This window comes from Triticum aestivum, chromosome 2D (genome assembly GCF_018294505.1).
Source record: "Triticum aestivum cultivar Chinese Spring chromosome 2D, IWGSC CS RefSeq v2.1, whole genome shotgun sequence".
NCBI classification, from domain to species: domain Eukaryota; kingdom Viridiplantae; phylum Streptophyta; class Magnoliopsida; order Poales; family Poaceae; genus Triticum; species Triticum aestivum.
The window spans coordinates 650,131,887-650,155,219 of record NC_057799.1 but is presented as its reverse complement, the minus strand read 5'-3'; the positions used below and the strand labels follow the sequence as shown (position 1 = coordinate 650,155,219).

Genomic DNA, 23,333 nt, shown 5'->3' with positions numbered 1-23,333 from the left:
AGGATAAGCAAGCATTTTTTTTGCGGGATCACTCCTAAGCATATTTGAGAAAGAAAGAAAGCATATTTTAGGTTTGGATAGACATAGATGCAGCCAACACAAATTGCAGGCCTCAACTTTAGTTATCATATTTTCTCGATCTTCAAACATACTTACACAACTCTACATATTGTGCAGAATTGACTAGAGTTTTATTGCGAGAGGTCATTAGATTATGTGAAACTGATTGTAACCCCCCACAAAAAAAAAACTCTACATTTTGCTCAGAATAAACAAGAGTTTTATTGCGAGAAGAAGTAGAATTAACTCTACATTTTGCATAGGCATGTCCCTAACATGGACGGTCAATCCGCCGATGAGCAGACATGGAAATTAACAGGATGGACTAATCCTTGGAGCAGATGTGGCAATAGCAAGCCCCGTCCAACGGCGCAAGCGAGCCATCATTCATGCAGGCGGCGGACTCGAGCCTGATGCAGTCCGGGCACACGTACTCCTGCAGATGCTTCTGGCAGTTGGCCAAGCACCCTTCTTGCTTGCAAAAATGCTTCGGAAGGACGGCATCATATTTACACCACGCATCCGCACCTGCATGCATGCAAAATATACTTAGTGTGGATGCATACAGTATAGCACATGATCGACCATGCAAATGCAGATGCACGCACTGGATGCGATCATGATCAAGGCGATAGCGAAGAGCAGCAGCACTTTGGACCTCCTCATCTGATCTGGTCCAGATCTAGGTAAGAAGATGTGGTTGATCGATTGATCTAATCGATGGACAGATGGTTGGTGATGGATGACGGTGGTGCCAAAGACATGCAATCGGTAGCATTTTATAGAGGACGCAATCGGCATCAATTAACGTGGATTAAAGTCACATTAAGTTGTTGCCAAATATATTTTACTAGAGGATGTTTAGGGCCTGTTTGGTTCCAATAAGTCACCTGACTTAAAACCAGTGACTTATAAGTCACGTCTGTTTGGTTGTCACTTGACTTATAAGTCACCTGATACACCTTCCCACACCAATCCACATCATGCAGGTGGTGGGACCCACGTAAAAGGGTGACTTATAAGTTTTAAGTTGGGGTGGAGCAACTTATGACTTATAAGTCGGGTCTGTTTGACAAAATAAGTCACTTTTTTCACTTTTCGACTTATAAGTTGGTGACCTATTTGGAACCAAACAGGCCCTTACTGAGGATTAAAGTCACATTAAGTTCTTCCCAAATATATTTTGGGAAGGAATTAGGCGCATCGATTTTTTCCTTGTATTTCTCCATTGTCTGAAACCCCGGTTCAGTTACACCCTTTTGTTCAGTGCGTTACATCATCTGCTACTAAGTCCAGGCGAGAGATTAGGTGGGCTGAATCGTTGGGTGGACCGCTTCTGCATGTCACGATGCCTGCGTTTGTTTTCTCTGGCAACTAATAATCCGGCGCTAATATTGTGGGATTTATGAGCAATTACACCCCCTATCGTTTTTGGTATGCCTCCATAACAAAAATCGTGTTTATGACCATTTGAAGAATTGGCTTCCAGGGAAAATATTACTCCAAGTGCGCTCTGCTGAATGCGAGTCATTTTTCCTCTCGGGCGGGCGACAAGAAATCCTTGCCGCCCCAAGGAGAGTCCATCTGCCGCCTTTCTCCAGCAGCATCCCTCCAACGGTGATCTCAGCCGTTGGTGATGAGGGGGGGTCGCCGTACCAACGTGTGTGGATCGGGTAGCTCTAGGTAAGACCCCGCTAGCTTAGGTTTCTGTCATTCGTCATCTTTGCTTCGGCAGCGGCGCCTAATAAAAAAGTTTCAGATATTTCCTCAACGAGGTAGTCGGTCCTATGCTTGGAGGAATTCGGAAACCTGTCTATTCAAGCTGTAATGGCGTGGCGGCGGCGGCATCCTTGTGCTGGACTTGTGTCCTAGGGCTTCGCCGTTGCGATGGCGTCTGCTACAACGCCGGCTTGGAGCTTGGGAGATAGTTCAGAAGCGGCTTCAGATTGTGGTTAGCATCAGGATCATCTGGAAGATGTTGAATCGTGCGCTGTTTTCGTGGTTCGTGGCAGACAAGTATGGTTTTCTCCTCCGACGTCTTAGTCCGAACCGGGTGCTAGATCTAGTTTTTTATGGCGTGTCCAGTGTGTTGCCGCGGTCCGATTCGTTCAACAGCAATGGTTCCGCCTTTGGTGAGCCACCTTCGAGGTTCAGAAAGATGCATATTAATGATGGAGCCGCGTCGAGCTCGGGTGATGAGGTGATCCAGCATTTTCTTTTCTTTGGTGACTGTTGTGGTGGTGTAGGACGCAGGTGACAGGCAATTGTGTCAAACTCAAGGGATTCTTCGGTCTTGATTGTAGTTTTCTTTCTCGGCTGATGTCTCTTTTTTGCAAAGGCTACCGTTTTGTTGTCTTCATGTCAGGTCGGTGTTTTCATGGCTTGTACTATCTTTCTGATATAAATGTGGCATGTGTTCCCATGCAAAAAAGAAGAAGAGAAAATTGATAACCGAATGATGGAAAGGTCCATTTAAAACACAGAAACTCTAAACGTAGGAATAGAAAAAATGCCAAAATTGAGATGCCATGTACCCAGGATTACTACAGGAATTAAAACCACGAAGAGAATAAAACATGAGGTCACGTATGACCTCATGTTTGGTTCCCTCCAAAGTTTATTAAATTGAGATATTATATCCCGTAGGAACCATAGGAATTTCATGAGGGTTCTTGGATGGCAATTCTTATGTTCTGAACATTACCAAAGGACTATTTCCTACAAAGAATCCTAGTTCTCCAAAATTTCTATATGTTTCTTTTGTTCTAGACACGGCCAAAGTAATTATCACTTGAAACTTCCAGCTATGCAACCTCTTTGAGCATTGCTTTGAATAAGCTGCGATGGCGTATCGTAAGTGTCACCATGCAACCTCTTTGAGCATTGCTTTGAGCATGTCCCCATAACAAAGCACTCGATCTCCCTCTGGAAATACACCTGGCTGGAGATCCTGAAATACAGAAAGACGTAGACGCACGGGTTTTTGCTAGAGCGTTGGTGCCCAAGAAAAAGAAGAGTCACATTGGTGCTCACCAAGGCGAGGACCATCACGTACATTGTTTGTCCGTGGAGTCCGAGACTAGGGCAATGAAACAAAGGTGCTGCTACGCGTCCACCGACAGATCTACTGAAATTATCCGCCGCTTGGACAGTCATTGGATCCCTAACCTTTTAGCCGTCCGTTCTAGTGTGCGCGTACTGCATGCCCCCCTCCCCCCCCCCCCCACCCCTCATTATTCCCGCGGGATGCGCGTTGTTGCTGAAACAAGACAACAAACTTGGCCCCGGCCCCAACAGAGTTGCGCACAGCACGGCGCCGCCGCCAACCCGCCCCCAAAATCAGCCCGCTGCCGGCGGACAGGGGCTAAATTGAACTCTCTGCAACACCATGGCGTACCATATCGCGCGTCAGATGCTTAGATCGGACACAAATCGAGCTCACCGAGGGGCCCTGCTTAGAAAACAGGCGCGGCCTCTACTCCAGCACTACGGCGACGAGCTCCCACGCCGGGCACTCCTTTGATGATTTCTCTACTGAAGGTATGTTTCTAAAACATGCATCGTGTTGCAATGCTTGTTTTGTACGCTCTAACATCGTGTGCTCCTCCAACGCTTTCTGCAACCGGGGATATGTCTCTGAAGCAAGAACCATTTTTTCTGAAACAAGACCTCTGTTGTAGAAACTTTCTAAAACTAGACCCTGTTGCTGAAAAAAACTTCACCACCGAATCGTTTTTTTTTATTTCTGAAACAAGATCTCTGTTGTAGAAACCTTCTGAAATATGCTACACAGGACTTCACTAGTAGAAAAGGGGGCTTTGGTCCAGGCCGGGTCAGCCCATTAGTCCCGGTTCGGTCTAGAACCGGGACCCATGGGGGCATTGGACCCGGTTCGTGAGCCCAGGGGGCTGGCCGGGCCACGTGGGCCATTGGTCCCGGTTCGTCTGGACTTTTGGTCCCGGTTGGTGGGACGAACCGGGACCAATGGACCTGGCTCCTGGCCCACCACCATTGGTCCCGGTTGGTGGCATGAACCGGGACAAAAGGCTGCCCTTTAGTCCCGGTTGGTGCCACAAACCGGGACTAAAGGGTTGGTCCTCGTTGCGGTCAGAGTTTAGTCCCACCTCGCCAACCGAAGGGCGCTCACACCGGTTTATAAGCCCCTCCCTCTCTGCCTTGTTGAGCTCCTCTCAAAGTGAAAATAGATGCCCTTATACAGGGAATTTGACCTAAATTCATACTGAATTTCTCTGAAATTCATAGAAATTTGATATGAATTTAGGTTGAATTTTCTCTATAAGCGCATCTATGCTCATTTTTTAGTAAAGTTAATCACAAACTTGTGATTTACACAAATTTCAAAGAATTCAAATTTTAACTATTCAAATTTGAAAACTAATGGCACTAACAGAAAGTTTATAATTTTTGTAAAACTAATGGCACTAACAGAAAGTTTATAATTTTTGTGACCTAAAAGAAAAATAATTAAAAATAAACTTTAATAAACTAAATAAAAATAGCAAGAATAAGTATTTTGTTGTAAGTAGAAACAAAATAAAATAAATAAAGCAACAAAGAAAACAAAAAACAATATAATTTTTCTAAAACTAATGGCACTAACAGAAAGTTTATAATTTTGCTGACCTAAAAGCAAAAAGCAAAAGAAAATAAATAATCCAAAAAACAAAACAAAAATACTGGAAAAAAACTTTGAATTTTAAACACAGTAATTTTAACTATTCAAATTTGAAAACTAATGGCACTAACAGAAAGTTTATAATTTTTGTGACCCAAAAGAAAAATAATTAAATTTGTTACATTTTGTTACAAACTTTAATAGCAAAAAGAATTATCGTAAAAGAAAAAATAAGTAATTAGAAACAAAAAAGAAAGCAAAAAAATGGGAAAAAAATTAAAAAAAAGTGCCACCAACACAGCCACCACGGCCTGCATACGACTAGAAACCCATTACTAGGGCCAGGATGCAGGCCCGCAGTAGGCCCAATAGGCACACAAGCACAGAGAGTGATTCTAGACCCGTAAGCCTGCAGTAGAGAGGAGCTCGAAGTGGTTGGTTCGGCAGGGCTTATAAACCACTCCAAGCCCCTCTCGGCTAGCGAGGTGGGACTAAACATAGCACCGCACCGCGCCAGTTCCAGCACACGACCTTTGGTCCCGGTTGGTGGCACCAACCTGGACCAATGACTCCTTTAGTCCCGGTTGGTGGCACCAACCGGGACCAAAGGTCTCTGTTTCCCGCCCTTTGGGTTGCTGAAAAGAGGCCTTTGGTCCCGGTTGGTGCCACCAACCGGGACTAAAGGGGTTCATTGGTCCCGGTTGGTCCCATGAACCGGGACCAATGCTCTGCCTATATAAGTAACACCTCGCGAAACGCTCCCTCCGTCAGCTCTTCCAAAGCAACACCGACGCTCGGAAAAACACTCTCCATACCGAGCTTCGCAATATGGTGCAAGGAGACGTCCCGGTGAACCTGTTCTGCCAGCGCGTTAAGACCATTGGTGATGAGCTCCGCGAACTCGGCGATACAGTTAGCGACTCACAGCTAATCAATATCGTCGGCGGCGGCCTCAGCGAAGACTTTGACAAGCAAGCCTCGTTCATACCGATGATACGGCCCCCTCCTACCTTCGCTGAAGTTCGTTCCTTGCTACAACTCGCGGCGGAAACACAAGCTCGCAAGGACTCTCGCCCCAAGGTCTTTCATGCTGCGGCTCATCCTCCTCTGTCGTCTACACCAGCGCCGCCTTCCAGGCCGGCTCCTGCCGCCGGGCCGTCCGCATCATCATCTGTTCAACCGCCCCCAGGCTGGCGTCCTAGTCCGAACTACCACGGCAAAAACCCTATCTACAGGCCGTCGTCGACTCGTTCGATTCCGCCTACAACATCACCAGCACCGAGTCCTGCACCACCCACCAGTGCTCCATCTGCGGTTGCATGGCGGCCTCCTCATGATCCTTGGACGGGGCTTGTTCAAGCATGGCCCATGCCCTGGTCCGCTCCGTCCACCCTCGGTGCTCCGCCGGCATACTCAGGTGCCTGGCAACCCGGCCTTCGGCCGCCTACTGGTGCTCCCGGGGTTCTCAACCCCCGACAGCCGGCCAATGCCTATCACGCCGCCCCGACGTATGCTCCTTATGGTCATTACAGCACCGACGGCGGCGCCTACTACACACCTCAGCCGGCCCTGCTCCCGACGCCACCCCCACCACAGCCGGCCAATGCCTACTACACTCCCCAGCCGGCCCTACTGCCTTCACCATCGTATCCGCCGGCACTGCTTCCGACGCCACCCTCATCTGCGACGCCGAGCTGGGATCAAGCTGCCTTTCTCCAGGCCATGAATAACTTTGCTGCACAAGGAAACTCAGGTACGGATTGGATCTTTGATTCAAGGGCCTCTAGTCATATGTCTGCATCTAGTAATTGGTTATCTTCTTGCACTAAATCTCCTTTCCCTTCCATTATCCTTGGAGATGGATCATCTATTCCTATATATTGTGTTGGTCAGGCTCAACTTCCCTCTTCCACCAAACCTCTTTTACTTCGCGATGTTCTAGTTGCACCCGCCCTCATTAAAAATCTTATCTCTGTTCGCCAATTTACTTGCGACAATCTAGTTTCGGCTGAATTTGACCCTTTTGGTTTATCTGTGAAGGATTACCTGACCAAGGCCGAGATCGCTCGCTTCAATAGCTCCGGTGATCTTTATTCTCTTAATGGAGTTCCTGCCGCCACCCCTCCAACATCCATGCTGGCCTCTGTCGATCTCTGGCATCGTCGCTTGGGCCATCCCAACCCCGCCGTCTTAGCTTCTATGCTTAGTGAATTTACCATACCATGTAATAGGGACTCTCATAATTCTGTGTTTTGCGAGTCTTGTCAATTAGGCAAACATGTGCGTCTTCCCTTTAGTTCCTCTAGTTCTTGTAGCACTTATCCCTTTGAATTAATACATTGTGATTTATGGACCTCTCCCATTGCAAGTGTTTCGGATTTTAAATACTACCTTGTTATCCTAGATGATTTCACCCACTTTGTCTGGACTTTTCCTCTATGCAACAAATCCGAGGTCCATTCTCTTTTCCTTAATTTTCAACGCTATGTGTCTGTTCACTTCTTCCTCCCAATTCGCTTTATCCAATGTGACAATGGTCGCGAGTTTGATAACATTAAAAATCGTACTTTCTTCTTACAACATGGCATCCTGCTTAGGTTCTCATGTCCCTACACCTCCCCTCAAAATGGTAAAGCAGAACGCTCTCTTCGCACCCTCAATGATATAGTTCGCACTCTCCACATTCAATCATCTATGCCTCCCAAGTTTTGGGCTGAAGCCCTACACATGGCCACCTTCCTTCTAAACATTCGACCTTCTAAAACTAAACCCAACACTACTCCCTATTATTCCCTCTTTCTTTCCCACCCTGACTACTCCGCGGTTCGTGTTTTCGGCTGTCTCTGTTTTCCCAATGCCTACGCCGCTTCTGCAAATAAATTGTCACCACGCTCTATCCCATGTGCTTTTCTCGGCTTCTCTGACGAGCACAAAGGCTATCGCTGTCTCGACCTTCACACCGGACACGTTCATGTCTCTCGTCATGTCACGTTTGCTGAGCACATTTTTCCCTTCTCACAACGCACTACTACACCATCCAACACCCCTAGCTCCGCAAACACCCCCTCTCCCCGTCCTTTCCAACTATATACTCCCCTACCTGCCGAACACAACTTATCACCACCACCATTAACACCCACCATAGCCAATCCCAACCATACACTCACCCCACCCGAGACGTCCCCAACACCCCCGACCCCTGCTCCCTCCCCAACACCCCCGGCCCCTACTCCAACTCCACCACCCAGCCCTACTCCTTCGTCCGACTCTTCCGCTGCGCCGGACTCACCAGTACCCACCTTACCCCCTCGTGCTATTCCTACAGCAGCCCCGATTAATGATCATCGCATGCGTACTAGGGCCAAATCAGGATTTCATCAACCCCAAGACCGCCTAAACCTTCATACCTCCGTATCTCTCACTTCTCTTCCAAAGAATTATAAAACTGCTCTACTTGATCCCAATTGGGCCGCTGCCATGCAAGAAGAATATAATGCTTTACTTCAAAACAACACCTGGCAACTTGTTCCTCGTCCTCCCAATACAAATATTGTTCCTGGCAAATGGATTTTTCGCCAAAAGTTCCACTCCGATGGGAGCCTCTCACGATATAAAGCCAGGTGGGTTTGTCGTGGCTTTTCTCAGCAACAAGGAATTGATTACGAAGAAACCTTCTCTCCTGTTGTTAAACTTAGCACCATTCGCACCGTTCTTAGTGTTGCTGTCTCCTCTTCATGGCCCATTCACCAACTTGATGTTAAAAATGCTTTCCTCCATGGTTCCCTTCAAGAAACTGTCTACTGCCAGCAACCTCTGGGTTTTGAAAATCCATCCTTTCCAACTCATGTATGTCTTCTTCAGAAATCTCTCTACGGTCTTAAACAGGCCCCACGAGCTTGGTTTCAACGCTTCTCCTCCTTGATTCAAACAATAGGCTTCACTCCATCTCTCTCCGACACCTCTCTTTTTGTGTATCATCAAACTTCTGACACTGCCTATTTACTTCTCTATGTAGATGATATCATTCTTACCGCCTCCTCTCAAAAGTTCTTAGATCATATTGTCTCTCTCCTTAGATCTGAATTTTCTATGACTGACCTAGGACTCCTTCATCATTTCTTAGGCATCGTTGTTGTTCGAGATTCCTCCAGCCTTTTTCTTTCCCAACGCCAGTATATTCTTGATCTTCTTAATCGTGCTGGTATGCTTGACTATCAATCATCTCGCACTCCTGTCGATACTAGTTTTAAACTTTCGGCTACCGGTGAACCCTTTTCCGATCCTACTCTCTATCGTAGCCTAACAGGTGCTCTCCAATATCTCACCATTACTCGTCCTGAAATCTCTTTTGCTGTTCAACAAGCATGTCTCTATATGCATGATCCCCGGGTTCCTCACTATAATCATGTTAAACGCATTCTTCGGTATTTAAAAGGAACTCTCAATCATGGTCTCCACCTCAATAATTCTTCTCCAAACTCGCTTACCGCATAATCTGATGCAGACTGGGCTGGTTGTCCTGACACTCGAAGGTCCACTTCCGGTTTTTGTGTTTTTTCTTGGTAACAATTTGATTTCTTGGTCTTCGAAAAGACAGGTTACAGTCTCACGTTCGTCAGCCGAGGCTGAGTATCGCGCTGTGGCACATGCCGTTGCAGATACAATCTGGATTCGGCAGTTACTCTCCGAGCTACACAGGCCTATTGAGCAGGCCACTATTGTCTACTGTGACAACATATCAGCAGTCTACATGACCAGCAATCCAGTTCAACACCGACGCACAAAGCATATTGAGATTGATATTCATTTTGTTCGTGAAAAGGTTGCTCTTGGTCAGGTTCGGGTGCTTCATGTTCCCTCTACGGCTCAGTTTGCTGACATTTTCACCAAGGCACTGCCTACTAAGCCGTTTCAAGATATCTGTTTCAGTCTCAACGTCGTCGAGCCTGCCGTTGATACTGCGGGGGGATGTTAGAGTAGTCATTATGGTATACGACTTCTAGTCCAAGTCAGTTTTGTACCCCTACCCCAAGTCGGTTTGTACCCTCTTATATACTCTTGTATGCCGCACCAAATCATCAACAAGCAACAGTTTTATTCAGCTTTCAGTTTCCTACAGCGGGCACCGTGCTAGCAACATCTCACATAAAATGTCATTGGCCGCTAGCGGTACCATGGAGCAATGGATGAAACCCCGCTTGGGATGGGCAAAGCTTAATATAGATGGTTCCTCACAAGAGGAGGAGAGGTGTTTGCATGATCTTATGAGATCACACAGGTGCATCAATCTTTGCTTCATGCCGTTTCATACCAAGATGTGCCAACGCCTTGGAACCCGAAGCAGCTGTGCTTCTTGAAGCTCTAACTCCGGCGCTTGATCATAGTCCGGAGAAGCTTGTGGTGGAGACGGAGTGCTCAACACTCACACAACTGATCAACGAAATAACGCATAATAGGTCCCAATTTTTTTTCGAAACGGAGGCAAAAGTTTTGCCTCATCGGTTAATTAAGAAGAAGAAGAGAATTGCCCAGTTAATTAACGGAAAACCGGGCGAAAACCAATACAAACGAAGGACGGACTAACTACTCACATGGCAAGAAAACCCCACAACCGCACATGTGCCCCTCACAGACTCTCCGATTACACAACATCCACAAACCTCGACATTGCCACTACGCCATGTGACCCCGACAAGAACACCTCGACATAAGACATCAAACACCTTCCAACCCACAACGGTGACCCAATCCAAGAGGACGGGCCGAGAGGCTGAAGATCATCCATCAAGCAGCCAGAAACGCCTTGCCTATGGCGCCACTCTTGCCTTTTCCCACCTTCTTTTGTTTGCCTCTTATTGGCGTCCCCGTCAGAAGGCAAGCTATCGACCTACCCAAACCAGGTTTAGCAACCTCCACACTGGCGAGCAAGTCACAAAGTTCTTTCACGAACAGAGCATCTGGATTTGGAGTAGGTGCAACCACACTTGGCTCAGTGGACATGTCACTCACAGGCATCACATGCTCGATGGTCGCAGGCAACGTAATAGGTCCCAATTGTGGCCCTGGTGGAAGACGCAAGGCAGCTGTTACATACTCGACAGCATGAAAATCAGTTTAGTTGAACATGAGCAAAATAAAGTTAGTCATACATTAGTCCAGTTGGTTGCGTTGTGTGCCTGATGAGGTTGACCTCTTGTGTCAGCAGGATTGTAATGGTTGTGGTTGATTAATGAAAAATTTCCTGTGCGCAAAAAAGTAAAGATTAGACAAGATACCTGGTTCAGTAGAATTTCCTCGGGGTCTAATATAAACTTTGGTACCTGCGGAGCTCCATCCTCAGAAATCAAGCAGCTTAATAAGAGAGACAAGGACTGGGCCTAAGGTATTAGTAACGTACTGTAAGAAAAAATAGCATCGAGTGGTTCTATGGTGTAGTGGTTAGCACTCCAGACTTTGAATCTGGCGACCTGGGTTCGAATCCCGGTAGGACCTCTTTTTTTCCATTATTCTTTTGCTGTCGTTTCAAACGGGCCGGCCTGTACATGCATGGGCTGCTCGATCGAGAGACCAGATACTATTCGATTCAGTAGTTGCCACGCCCGCACCGCACATATAGCGCGTACATGTTCGCCGGAAGACCATAGAGATTAGACAGGGCCAGACACCGGGGCGGTAGCTAATTTCTTGCATGCAGGTCCGGTAGTACTAACGGCCCGGACATCATGCAGCGTCTGAAACAGCACATCATAAACACCATGAAAAATCCAAAACATAACTTAAAATAAATTCCACATGCTTCGTATGCACATGATTTACCAAAAAAGGGTTCCCCCGCTTCGTATGCACATGATTTGTACCAAGTTCGTACTTCTTCCTTTACTTTCGTGGAAGATAATCGTCCATCTTGACTGGACAATGCTTGATCGTGAGGGAAGAGGGTGCAGATCTTGCCTTAGCACTCCACATTTTCAAATACGGGTAGTAAATCAATTTATTCGATTCAAATTTATAGGCGACTATATTTCTTACATAACACAAACAAAAAATGGAGTATAGATCATTGCCTCCATGAATGCACATAACCATTGTTGTTCGCTATATATAGACCGATGGAACCAATGAAGAAAACACGAGTGCTTCTCAACTGTTGCAAAGCATGTTCAAACTTGCGCGACCCACACCGTCCCAATCGACAAGGAGAGTCAAATCTGAACGGGAGCGGATGTGGGCGAATACATGTGAGGTTGGGTGGACCGGTGTGAGCCGGGTCCGACGTGACGGACGCGTCCGGGCCTCCCCATATCCGTCCTATACTTGTGTTGGATATGAGGGGTGCCGGACAGTCTGGACATTTGAGCCGATGACTAGTAAACACCTCTTCGGTTGGCTCCTCGCATGCGCCCGCTATATAAACGTGTCTAGGCGTCAGGCAAGAACCACACCTCATCTACACTCTCTCCATCTTCTCCTTACTCAGCACCAGCCATGGCCTCCGGCGAATAGAAGAAGGAGTTCTCCGACATTGCAGCTGGTTGGGTTGCCCCGGTGAGCCAGCCCTATACAGGTTGGCTTGCCAACAAACCATTTGGATCCGGTGCCACCACCATCGCCATCGCTACCCCCTCCTCGCCCGTCCAGGCTGGACAACGCCATCTCCCGACAAATATACCGTGAGCAATGGTGGAAACGCTACAGGCTGGTGGGCAAATAAGCCATGTCGACAAAGGTCGGCACATCCACAACCACCAAGGACAGCGAGGAAAAGTAGATCATGAGAGGCCGCCGCCGCTTGGGTCTCGAAGGCCACCGCCACCGCGTCACCTGGTTACACAGCCGGTGTCTTGCCAGGTGAGTGCGGGTGTAGACCACGGCGACCATCTTCCTCCGCCCAAAAACCAACTCTGATCCTTGCTTCACAGAAGCGGAGGGAGACTATCCGCCCCCTCTTGCTGAAGCATATCTCTCCAGGCTACGGGCAGTCCAGTGAGCAGGCTGCCGGACTCATCGGACTGCCGGACATGGGGAAGACATGTTGTGGGATGAAGATCCGCCGTGACCGGCTGTAGACTAGTTTTACCGGAACCTAGTATGGTTTAGTTGAAAATATGCCCGAAATATAAATTTTTCCGTTCAGTTTGAATGAAAATCATCCGGTTTGCATGTAATTCATTCAGTTTTTCTTTAAAACCGATTTGAAATGTATGCGGCTAACATTGAATGTCGGCTCCTGCATCCGAGACGCGGACTGATCTCCTTGTTCACGGAGGATACGGTGTCTGATTTGCGGATCAGCGTTAGAGATGCTCTAATAAACTTTTGCATGCATCTGTCATGTCATGTAGTAGTAGTACTCCGTATTTTTGTGTCAACCGGTCAAACCGGATTGGATAATAGCTAGTATCCCATAAGCTGTCGTTTCAAACAGGGCCGGCCGATTCTTCCGCAAAATTAGGAGAAGAGACCCGACGAATCATGCATGGGCTGCTCCATCGAGAGACCAAATACTAGTACTATTCGGTTGTAGTACTAGTCATTTTTTAGTTTGGTCGAGTAGTTGCCGCGCCCGCACATATAGCGCGTACATGTTCGCGTGAAGACCAGATAGGTTAGACAGGGCCACCAGATACCCGAGCAGTAGCTAAATTCTTGCATGTCCGGTAGTACCAACGGCCCTGAGATCATGCACGCATGGATGCATGCAGGCGTCTGAAACAACACATATCATAAACACCATTAAAAATCCAAAACATAACTTAAGAAAAAACAAGTTCCACAGGATTTGTACCAAGTCCGCCGTTCTTCCTCTACTTCGCCGAAGATAATCGTCGATCTTAACTGGACAGTGGTTGGTCAAGAGGGACGAGGGTCGAGATCTTGCCTTAGCCCTCCACATTTTCAAAGATGGTAGTGATCAGTTTGTTCGATTCAAATTGATAGGGGGCTACATTTCTTATCTTACATAATAAAGCACACAAAAAGGGACTATAAATCATCGCCTCCATGAATGCACATTACATTGTTGTTCGCTATATATAGACCGACGGAACCAAGGAAAAAAACACGAGTGCTTCTCAACCGTTGCGGAGCATGTTCAAACTTTCTCAACCCGCCTCGTCCCAGTCGAAAAGGAGAGCCCATTCGAGGTGGTCATTGCTCGCTTTTTTTAGGGTGGAGGGGGTGTGGGTGGCTATGTTCAAATTTCGCAACCCCGCGTCGTCCCAACAGAAAAGGAGAGCCGCATATGAGCACGCGGGCCTTTGTTTTGTTTAAGGCGGTGGGGGGGGGGGGGGGGAGTGTGCAATGTTCCAATTTTGCAAACCCCACGTCGTCCCAGCAGAAAAGGAGAGCCGCATATGAGCACGCGGGCCTTTGTTTTGTTTAAGGCGGTGGGGGGGGGGGAGTGTGCAATGTTCCAATTTTGCAAACCCCACGTCGTCCCAGCAGAAAAGGAGAGCCGCATATGAGCAGGCACGTCCTTGTTTTGTTTAGGGGGGGGGGGGTGCAATGTTCTGCTTTTGCAACCCCGCATCGTGTAATTTGAATAGGAAAGTTGAATTTGAGCGGCCCCTTGTTTCCTTAAGAGGGGTGTGTACTATGTTCCAATTTTGCAACCCCGTGTCGTCCAATTTGGAAATGAGAGCCGAATCTGGGTGGGCCCTTGCTTGTTTTCTTAAAAGGGCATGTGATATGTTCCAATTTTGCAACCCCACGCCCTACAATCGAAAAGGATATCCGGATCTGAGCTGTCCCCTGGCTACGGCTTTTCTCGGTCGGGCGCGTGCTGGATCCAGTCAAATCCGTTACTTAACGACCTAAATCGTAGCAAGAAAGAAACACGAGGAGCATCCCACCACCATAGGCGATTACGTTCAAATTCCGCAACCCCTCGTCCTTCGTCAAAAAGGGGAGCAACGTATTTTCTCTTCGCCCTCACATGTTGCAACAAGCCAATCCTCACTACATATCTTTGCTTTTTTGTGGTTGTTGCATCAAGTTGTTTGGATCTATCGCACCAATTTTTGGGATTTGGGATGGGGATATGTCCAATCCCCAACAATAACATGTGGTGTGTGAAGCAAACCCAAACCCAAACCCAAAGCGGGCGTGCTATAAATATTCTCTTGGTCTTCCATCCGCCCCGTCCGCGTGTAAGGAGAGAGGACATCTTCCCCCCATCTCCTCGGGCAACAACCATCTCCCTCATCTCCCGCCCAAACCCTAGATAACCCCTCCCCTCCCCCCGCCCCGCCCGACAATGGCAGACGCGCCGCCGCCGGCGACCCCGGCGCCGCTGGATCGCGACGTCTGGCTCGCCTGCGCGACCCCGCTCTCCCGCGTCCCCGCCGTCGGCTCCCAGGTCTACTACTTCCCGCACGGCCACTCGGAGCAGTGCCCGGCGCCGCCCCGCGCGCCCGCCCACAGCCTCTTCCCCTGCACCGTCGCCGCCGTCCGCCTCTTCGCCGACCCCAGGACCGACGAGCCCTTCGCCGCCGTCGACCTCGTCCCCGGCCCGCACCGCGACCCGGCCCCCGCCCTCCCCGACGCCGACGCCGACGCGGCCACCGGGTTCCGCTACTACGCCAAGCAGCTCACGCAGAGCGACGCCAACAACGGCGGCGGCTTCTCGGTGCCCCGCTTCTGCGCCGAGCTCGTCTTCCCGCCGCTCGACTTCGAGGCCGACCCGCCCGTGCAGAGGCTGCGCATGACCGACCCGCTCGGCCGGGGCTGGGACTTCCGCCACATCTACCGCGGCACGCCGCGCCGCCACCTGCTCACCACCGGCTGGAGCAAGTTTGTCAACGCCAAGCTGCTCGTCGCGGGCGACGCCGTCGTCTTCATGCGCCGCGCCGACGGGGAGCTGCTCGCCGGGATCCGCCGCGCGCCCAGGTACCCCGCCGTCTCCCAGCAGGGCGCCGAGCGTCGGCCCCGCAACGCGCGCGCGCGGGTCCCGCCCGAGGAGGTGGACGAGGCCGTGCGCCTCGCCGCCGAGGGCGCGCCCTTCACCGTCACCTACTACCCGCGCCAGGGCGCCGGGGAGTTCGTCGTGCCCAAGCAGGAGGTGGAGGACGCGCTCGTCGGCGCCTGGGCGCCCGGGGTGCAGGTCCGCATGAAGTTCCTCGGCGCCGAGGAGCGCCGCTCCGAGTGGGTCAACGGCATCGTCAAGGCCGTCGACCCATCCATCTGGCGCATGCTCGAGGTACATCATGCATCCATCCATCCATCTCTGCAGTTAGACCATCTGATCGTTGCGATAATTGTTGAAGCCCCAATTGTCTGGTTGATCGATGGAGTCCACCTCTGTTTGGTTCAGTATTGGCATGCTTGCTTCAATTGTTTTGCTCTGCCATTCAATACAAGTAGAAGAGAGTGCCAAGCAATCTTGGACATTCATAATTGCTGATAATCCACGTGATCCGATGTTGCTTTCATGTTGAATCCGCAAATCTGATTGACCGATTGAGTCCATCTTTGTTTGGTTCAGAAATGCCATTTTCAGTTAACTGTCGGTGTGATCCATCGAGTCCATCTCTGCATGTTTGGTTGATTGGTTCAGTATATATCGCCATGCATGTGTGGTTCAAGTATTCTGCTAGGTTCTGAATGAGGGTTCACAAGCAATCGCCATGCATGCGTGGTTCAAGAATTGTCGTAGGTACGGTTCTGAATGAGGGAGGGACAAGCAATCTTGGACTAATAATTATAATTACTATGTTTAGCCACTTGCATTTTATTGCTGCATGCCGTAGAGTTGCTGTCATCGGTTGTTTAATAGTTCAGTCTTTTTTAATGTGGGTTTGGTAGTGGTTGCTTTGTCGGATGGATGGCTTCAGGTCACTTGTCTATTTGCAATAGCACTGACTCTGCTTCTGGTGGTATATACTGATACAATCAGAGATGAACTCGATCAGCAGTCAATTTTGATTTGGAATCAGCAATGTTCCTTTGTCTTAAATGATGTTCTGCATGTTTACTTTTTGCCTTGACTGAACATACAAGAGAGTGCCAAGCAATCTTGGACATTCATACTCCCTCTGTGCCATAATATAAACGTTTTTCAAGCTAAAATAGTTTGAAAAACATTCTTACATTATGGGACAGAGGGAGTATAAGATTGCTACTATTCCACCTGATCCAATGTTGCATCCACCGTTGAATCTGCAAATCTGATCAAAATTGAGTCTATCTCTGTATTTCATTGTTCAGTTAACTGTCAGAGCAGCTAGCAAGTGATCGATCAGAGTCCATCTCTGCATGTTTGATTCAGTATATATCGCCATGCGTATTTGGTTCAAGTGTTTTGTTGGGTTTTGGATGAGGAGTGGCAAGCAATCTTGGACTAATAATTGATAACTGTGTTTAGCCACTTGTACAAGACTACAAGTAGAAGAGACTGGCAAGCAATCTTTGACATTCATAATTGCTGCTAATTCACCTAATTTGATGTTGCATCCATCGTTGAACAAGTACCAATACTGAACCAAACATGTTAAACTTGTTGTGTACCATCACATCCTGATTGCTGCTATCTCACCTGATCTGATGTTGCACTCGTCGCTGAATCCGCTAATCTGATCGACCGAGCCGAGTAGGTCTCTGTTTGGTTCAGTACGGCCATGGTCAGTTAACGGCCAGAGCAGCTAGGGAGTGGTCGATCAAGTCCATTTCTGAATGTTTGGTTCAGTACTGCCAGGTCCAGTTAACTGTCGGAGCAGCTAGCGAGTGATCGATCAAGTCCATCTCTGAATGTTTGGTTTAGTACTTCAGTATATGTCGCCATTCATGTTTGGTTCAAGTATTTTGTTAGCTTCTGAATGAGAAGCGGCAAGCAATCCTGGACTAATAATTGATAGGAACTATGTTTAGCCACTTGTAGTTTATTGCTGCATGCGTAGAGTTGATGCCATTGTCGAGTGTTTAATGGGTTTGGTGGCGGTTCCTTTGTCAGATGCATGGCTGTTTCTGCTTCTGGTGGCCTACTCTATACTGAAACAAACAGAGATGAATTCGACTGACTCCATCTCTGCATGTTTGTTCGATTGGTTCTGTATGAGTTATCTTCATGCATGTGTGGTTCAAGTGTTTTGCTAGGTTCTGAATGAGAGGGGCAAGCAATCTTGGGCTTATAATAAGTAACCATGTTTAGCCACATGTAGTTTATTGCTGCATGCCTAGAGTCGATGCTGTTGCCGATTGTTTGATAGTTCAGCCTTTTTTAATGTGGGTTTGGTGGCGGTTGCTCGGTGGGATGGCATTAGATCCTTTGTCTGTTTCCAACAGGGCTGACTCTGCTCTGGTGGTATATACTGAAACAAACAGAGATGAACTCGATCAGCAGTCAATTTTGACTTGGAGTTTGCAATGTGCTTTTGGCTTGAATGATGGTTCTGCTTGTTACCTCTTCTGTACTGTTATTAATACAGCAATTCATGCCATGTAATGCCATCGGCAATTAGTCCTTTATTGAGATCTTGAAAAATGTATCGTCTACTGAAGTTAAATCTGCAAATCTGATCGATCAGGAGTCCATCTCTATTTGGTTCAGCATTGTCATGTTCAGTTAACTGTGGGAGCAGCTAGCGAGTGATCGATGGAGAGTCCTCTCTGCATGTTTTGGTTGATTGGTTTAGTGTACATTACCACGCATGTGTGGTTCAAGTGTTTTGCTAGCTTCTGAATGAGGGAGTGGCAGACAATCTTGGACTAATAATTTATAACTATGCTTCATTGCTGCATGTCGTAGAGTCGATGCTGTTGTCGATTGTTTGATAGTTCAGCCTTTTTTAATGTGGTTTGGTGGCTGTTGCTCTGCCCGATTGCATTAGATCCCTTGTCTGTTTCCAATAGGGCTGGCTCTGCATCTGATGGTATTTACTGACACAAACAGAGATGAACTCGGTCAGCAGTCAATTTTGATTTGGAATTCTGCTTGTTATTTCTTTCCTTTACTGTCATTAATACAACAAGTCATGCCATGTAATGCCATCAGCAGTAAGTCCTTTATTCAGATCTTGAAACATGTAGAGCTTACTGAGGTTAACTAAAGTATGTGCCATTAGCTCGTCACAGTCATGAATGTCCAATTCAGAGTTGTATCATCTCTTATGGCTGACTGCACCTTTGTTACTCACATGTCAAGAGAAGTGTTCTATGTTGTTGTCCATTCCATCAATTCTTTGATTTTTCAGATAGTACCCAAACCAGTTGATCTTACAATTTCAAGATTCTTTATTACTGGCTCCAAAGATTCTTATATGATTTACTGCTTATTCTATCTACCTGCTTGCAGATAGACTGGGATGAATCTGTGGTAGGGTCACTAAGAAACAGGCATGTCAATGCTTGGCAAGTGGAACTTGTTGGGTACCCTCCCATCCTGAAGAAGCTCAAGATCTCCGAGACGATCCTTCCCCCTATGTGCTCTGGCGATGTCAGCGTGGCTGACCCCCTGCTGGGGCCAGACTGCGAGAACATGGTGATGCTGCTGGGGTCACCTATTCCTGCTGGCATGCAGGGAGCCAGGCACATCGGCCTCACTGAGCTGCCCTCTCCATCTCCTACCGTGCTCACAACCAAGCAGTTCTTCCCACCTAGCTCCAGCGGCGGCTCCTCCGAGGTCGTGAACCCTGAAGCTGGATCTCCACCCAACAACTCGGTGAACATGCGTCCCTCTGAAGAAAGGAGGAGCATACAGCTGTTCGGCGCCACGATCACGTCGCCTGTGCAGAGCGCCACCAATGGCTCCTCTGAAGAAGTGAGCCAGGCCCCTGATGCTGCGGTCGATGGAACTGCTCATGAAGACGCTTGTGCCACAAGTCTACTTGACTGCCAACTCACAATCGGTAAAGATGACGGCCACGACCGAGATGGTTCTAAGCAACAAGCCTGAAGTGGCATGTACACAGTATACTGGAAGGTACTATCTGATTTGATTTTCCTGCTTTGTTTGCGACGATGAACATGCAGAGATGGTTTTACATGACCATTCAGACCTAATTGTGAAAGGCGATGTATGATGCCTGTCGGGCCAAGTGTAGGTTGTCAATTTCTCCCGGGTTCAGACAAATCAAAGAAATTATCTCTGAATCAGCAAATTAAACAGTAACTAAACTAGTACGTGTATGTTGATTTCTGACTTTTTCTATGCCTACATTATGGGTTATCAACAGAAAATCTTTCCAGGTTCCATTTCTGTTTGCTTTTCCTCTGATGCTTTAAGATACAGTCCGAATTCAATGATTTTTCCATTATAAAATCAGCAACGATTTCATTGGAATCCTTCATGTTTCCTTACTGGGTTCCCGCCTGGATGCATGAATCAACTAAGTTAAAAGCAACATCATGCTTTCATTCAGCGAATCTGTCAAATTTAAAAGCAAAAGCTCAGCCTAGGCAGCAGACTGCATATGTAGTTTGAATGGGTGTGTGAGAAATTTCTTGCGTGAACTTCCGGTGTGCCTGGAGCCGCTGCTGTTATTGAGAGTGAACAATGGCATCCTTAATTAGCGAAACAATAAGCATGCATTCTCGATGAGCTTTGAAGCTCTAAATTAGCGACAATATCAGGATGGCATCCACCTCTTTCTTTGTTTTTGTGAATGGTCGGAGTGATCTTTGTTTTTTTGTCAGTCCATACAACACTTTGAGCAGTATATGATTCAGTCTGTACAATGTAGTGTCTATGTAGCAGTTTTCTACTTTTGTTTCTACCAAGATGATTCAGCCATTTGTTCCTTTTTCCTGTAGCAAAGTCGAGCTGGATGACTGAGGCTGCCATTCTGCCTTGGTCTGCACGCACAGAGTTCCTGGACCTGACTTGAAGCAAGGATACCCGCGGCTGCAAGCCAACAATGTCTGAAGGCAGGTGCTTCTTGCCCATGTTCTCCGCATAACTATAGGATGCCATGTTTTTCTTTTTCCTTTTCGCTTTCTGTAACGCTTCCTTGACAGTGTCCTTGTGCAAAGGCCAAGTAGTGCTCGCATCATCCTGATGCTTTGGAAAAACACTGCTCGTTAGCATTCCGGTTCGGACTACATGGCGCAGGATCGGTGCCGTGCCGTGCATCTTGTTGTGAGTCGGACTCAGTTTTTCGGCATTTCGGTTGTGATGGTGATTCCTTGATTCTTGGAGATGAACTTGTCTTATCCTCTGTTTGACCGGTGAAACTCCGTCAAGTGGATACTCGTCTTCATCAGTGTGCTGCTGCTGGTGGTGGTGGCGGTGCTTTGTTTGAGATCCCTCCCATCTAATCTATCCAGGAATTTCTTGTCTGCTTTCCTCAAAACCTTCTCTTTTCTCCTTTCTCCTTGAAAGGAGATACTATGTCTCTGACCCTGCTAAAGCTCTGTTGGGGCCGTCAGAGAGGAGGAAAAGGCAGCTAAAGAAAGATGAAAAAAAAGTAGTAGCATACACAGACAACTAGACGGCATGTATAGAGAGCATAGCATGCGTGCGTCAACATACCAAACCCATCATCGATCTACCTATTCTACAATCTGTCATTCCGTCCTTGTCACTTGAGTCGCTGCAGCGGCAGCTGAAAGGTGATCCTCAGCTGCCTGCCGATGTCTACTCAGCTAACAAACATTCCCAATCTTCTTATACTCATCTAGTACAGGACAATACATCACAACAAACAACACACGCACGCACGCATACACATCAAAAATTATCTCGGATGTTTGCTGAAAATCGACACTACACAAGCAATCCAGACTTGAGAGTTGAGAGTAATACCATGGCAGCACTTGTTGCCGGAACGAAAAACATACATTTGTATGCATACACAACGAGCCGTTTTTTAAATCTGTTTTTATATATGTCAAAACTCATGAGCAAGCAAGATTCTTGGGAACAAACAAACACCTCTCATGCAAGAAGAAAGAAACGAGATCTGCAGAATATTAATGCGATTCTTCCCTTCTTTTGCTGTGTAAATTTATATATATCTATATATGATTATGATTGCTATATGGAAATGGATATGGCTATGGATGGATCTGTGGCTGGCCGTATGCACAAGGTCACAAACAAACAGGAGCGCCACGTGCGTACGTACATAACATACTCCTCGATCCACCGATCACGTGTGGACGTGTAGGTGGCCGTGGCCCGCTCACGACCACGCCCTCTCGCCGTGCGCGGCGCGCCGCCGCGTCAGGCTCCGGATCCAGCCCCGGCCGCCGCCGCCGCGCACCTTCGACCGCTGGTCCGCCGCCGCCGAGGACGACGACTGCTTGCCCGACGCCCGCTTCCACCGCGCCAGCTGCAGCAGCCGCCCCACCACCTGCTTCCGCCACCGCGTCACGCCGCCCCGCCGGCTCGCCTGCTCCACCACCAACGCCGTCGTCTTCGTTGTCTTGGTCGTCGCTGCCGCCGCCGCCGCCGCCGGCGCCTCGCGCACCGGCTTTAGTGACGTCTGCTGGCTGTCCACCCACGTCGCCTTGCCGTTGTCCTCGAACTTGATGGATATGAAGGAATCTGCAGACCGATCCGCCCGTGAGCCAGAGAGCAACCAATCATTGCATCCGTACGTCGTACGACGAGTGGCAACTTACCATCGAGGCTCGCGACGGAGGCCGCGTCGTCGTCCTCGGCGCCGGCGTTCCTGTCCTTGTCCTCGCAACCGCCGCCGCCGTCGTGGTCGTGGACGACCTCGTCGGGGTGGTGGTGGTGGTGGTGGCGGGAGGAGTCGAGGCGCTGGAGGAAGGAGCCGAGCGCGAACACCTTGGGGAGCGAGCTGGAGAGGCTGCCGGTCCGGCGCCGGAGCGCCCGGCAGTAGGGCCGCGCCGACAGGTAGCTGGCGCCGTCGGCCGGCGGGCGCGCGCGGCCCCCGCCGTTGTTGCTTTTGGCGGCGAGGAGCAGCAGCAGGCGCTCCCGGAGGCAGTGCGCGCAGACCCCGACCAGCAGCTCCCGCGGGTGGAAGTAGCACAGCAGCGTGCCGTCCGCTCCCCCATGCTGCTCCCCTCCTCCTCCTCCATGTCCGTGGTCACCACGGCCATGGCCGCCGACGCCGAACACGTTGCTCATGGCGCGCTGCGCTCTTGAGAGAAGCTGCTACGTACGTACGGCTAGTGGACACGAGGTGGCGTTGGCATGCAGAGCACGCTAGCTAGCTAGTGGCGCGAGTAAAGAATGCTTGGATATATGCAGCGGAGGAGGTAGATTCATTGGAGGAAGAGGAAGCTTCACTGGCTTTTGAGTTTCTTTTATGATTCAGAGAGGAGGAAGAAGACGATGAGAGGGCACGACTACTACTACTGTAGGAGCTACTGTTTGGGGCAGCTTGTTGTTGTAATCTGCTTTGATGAAATGGACCATGGGGAGGAGTGGACCGGCCTTCCGGCGCCGAGTGACAGTCAGGCATGGATGGATGGATCCGGCACCGGCACCGGCAGCTACCAGAAAAAACACCTAACAACACATGCATGCACCACCCAACTTGATTGCGTTTGTGTTTTCATATATTTTTTCCAAAATGCACAATAATTGTGAATGTGCGTCAAGTTTCAGAAAAATCGGTCATATATGCTAGCTACGTGTCCAAGTTCCTAATTAAAACGGCTTGTATTAGAGCATCTCCAATAGAAGATGCAAATTTCGAGATGCAAAAAATTTACATCCCCAAAAAATGCTTTT

At 48.6% G+C, this 23,333-nt stretch overlaps 2 protein-coding genes and 1 non-coding gene across 3 annotated transcripts; 2 read left to right on the top strand and 1 right to left on the bottom strand.

The window, feature by feature from the left end:
• Positions 1 to 11,116: 11,116 nt before the first annotated feature.
• On the top strand, positions 11,117 to 11,188 carry TRNAQ-UUG (transfer RNA glutamine (anticodon UUG)). The gene has a single exon. It is a non-coding gene; the product is annotated as a tRNA-Gln (tRNA).
• Positions 11,189 to 15,168: 3,980 nt separating this feature from the next.
• LOC123055389 (auxin response factor 13) lies at positions 15,169 to 20,631 on the top strand. Its single transcript, XM_044479399.1, has 3 exons — positions 15,169 to 15,893; positions 18,984 to 19,610; positions 20,441 to 20,631. Exons 1-2 carry the CDS (start codon positions 15,399 to 15,401, stop codon positions 19,581 to 19,583), a joined length of 1,095 nt encoding a protein of 364 aa, XP_044335334.1. The 5' UTR covers positions 15,169 to 15,398; the 3' UTR covers positions 19,584 to 19,610; positions 20,441 to 20,631.
• A 780-nt stretch (positions 20,632 to 21,411) lies between these two features.
• Positions 21,412 to 23,051, bottom strand: LOC123055390 (uncharacterized). Its single transcript, XM_044479400.1, has 2 exons — positions 22,253 to 23,051; positions 21,412 to 22,175 (listed from the first exon to the last, which is right to left on the bottom strand). The coding sequence occupies exons 1-2, from the start codon at positions 22,722 to 22,724 to the stop codon at positions 21,811 to 21,813; spliced, it is 837 nt and encodes a 278-aa protein (XP_044335335.1). The 5' UTR covers positions 22,725 to 23,051; the 3' UTR covers positions 21,412 to 21,810.
• Positions 23,052 to 23,333: the final 282 nt, after the last annotated feature.

Coding starts and splice junctions, on each gene's coding strand:
- LOC123055389 (XM_044479399.1), top strand. CDS start 15,399: ATGACCGACCCGCTCGGCCGGGGCTGGGACTTCCGCCACATCTACCGC. Junction 15,894..18,983: donor CCATCTGGCGCATGCTCGAG/GTACATCATGCA, acceptor ACCTGCTTGCAG/ATAGACTGGGATGAATCTGT.
- LOC123055390 (XM_044479400.1), bottom strand. CDS start 22,724: ATGAGCAACGTGTTCGGCGTCGGCGGCCATGGCCGTGGTGACCACGGA. Junction 22,176..22,252: donor CTCCGTCGCGAGCCTCGATG/GTAAGTTGCCAC, acceptor ATCGGTCTGCAG/ATTCCTTCATATCCATCAAG.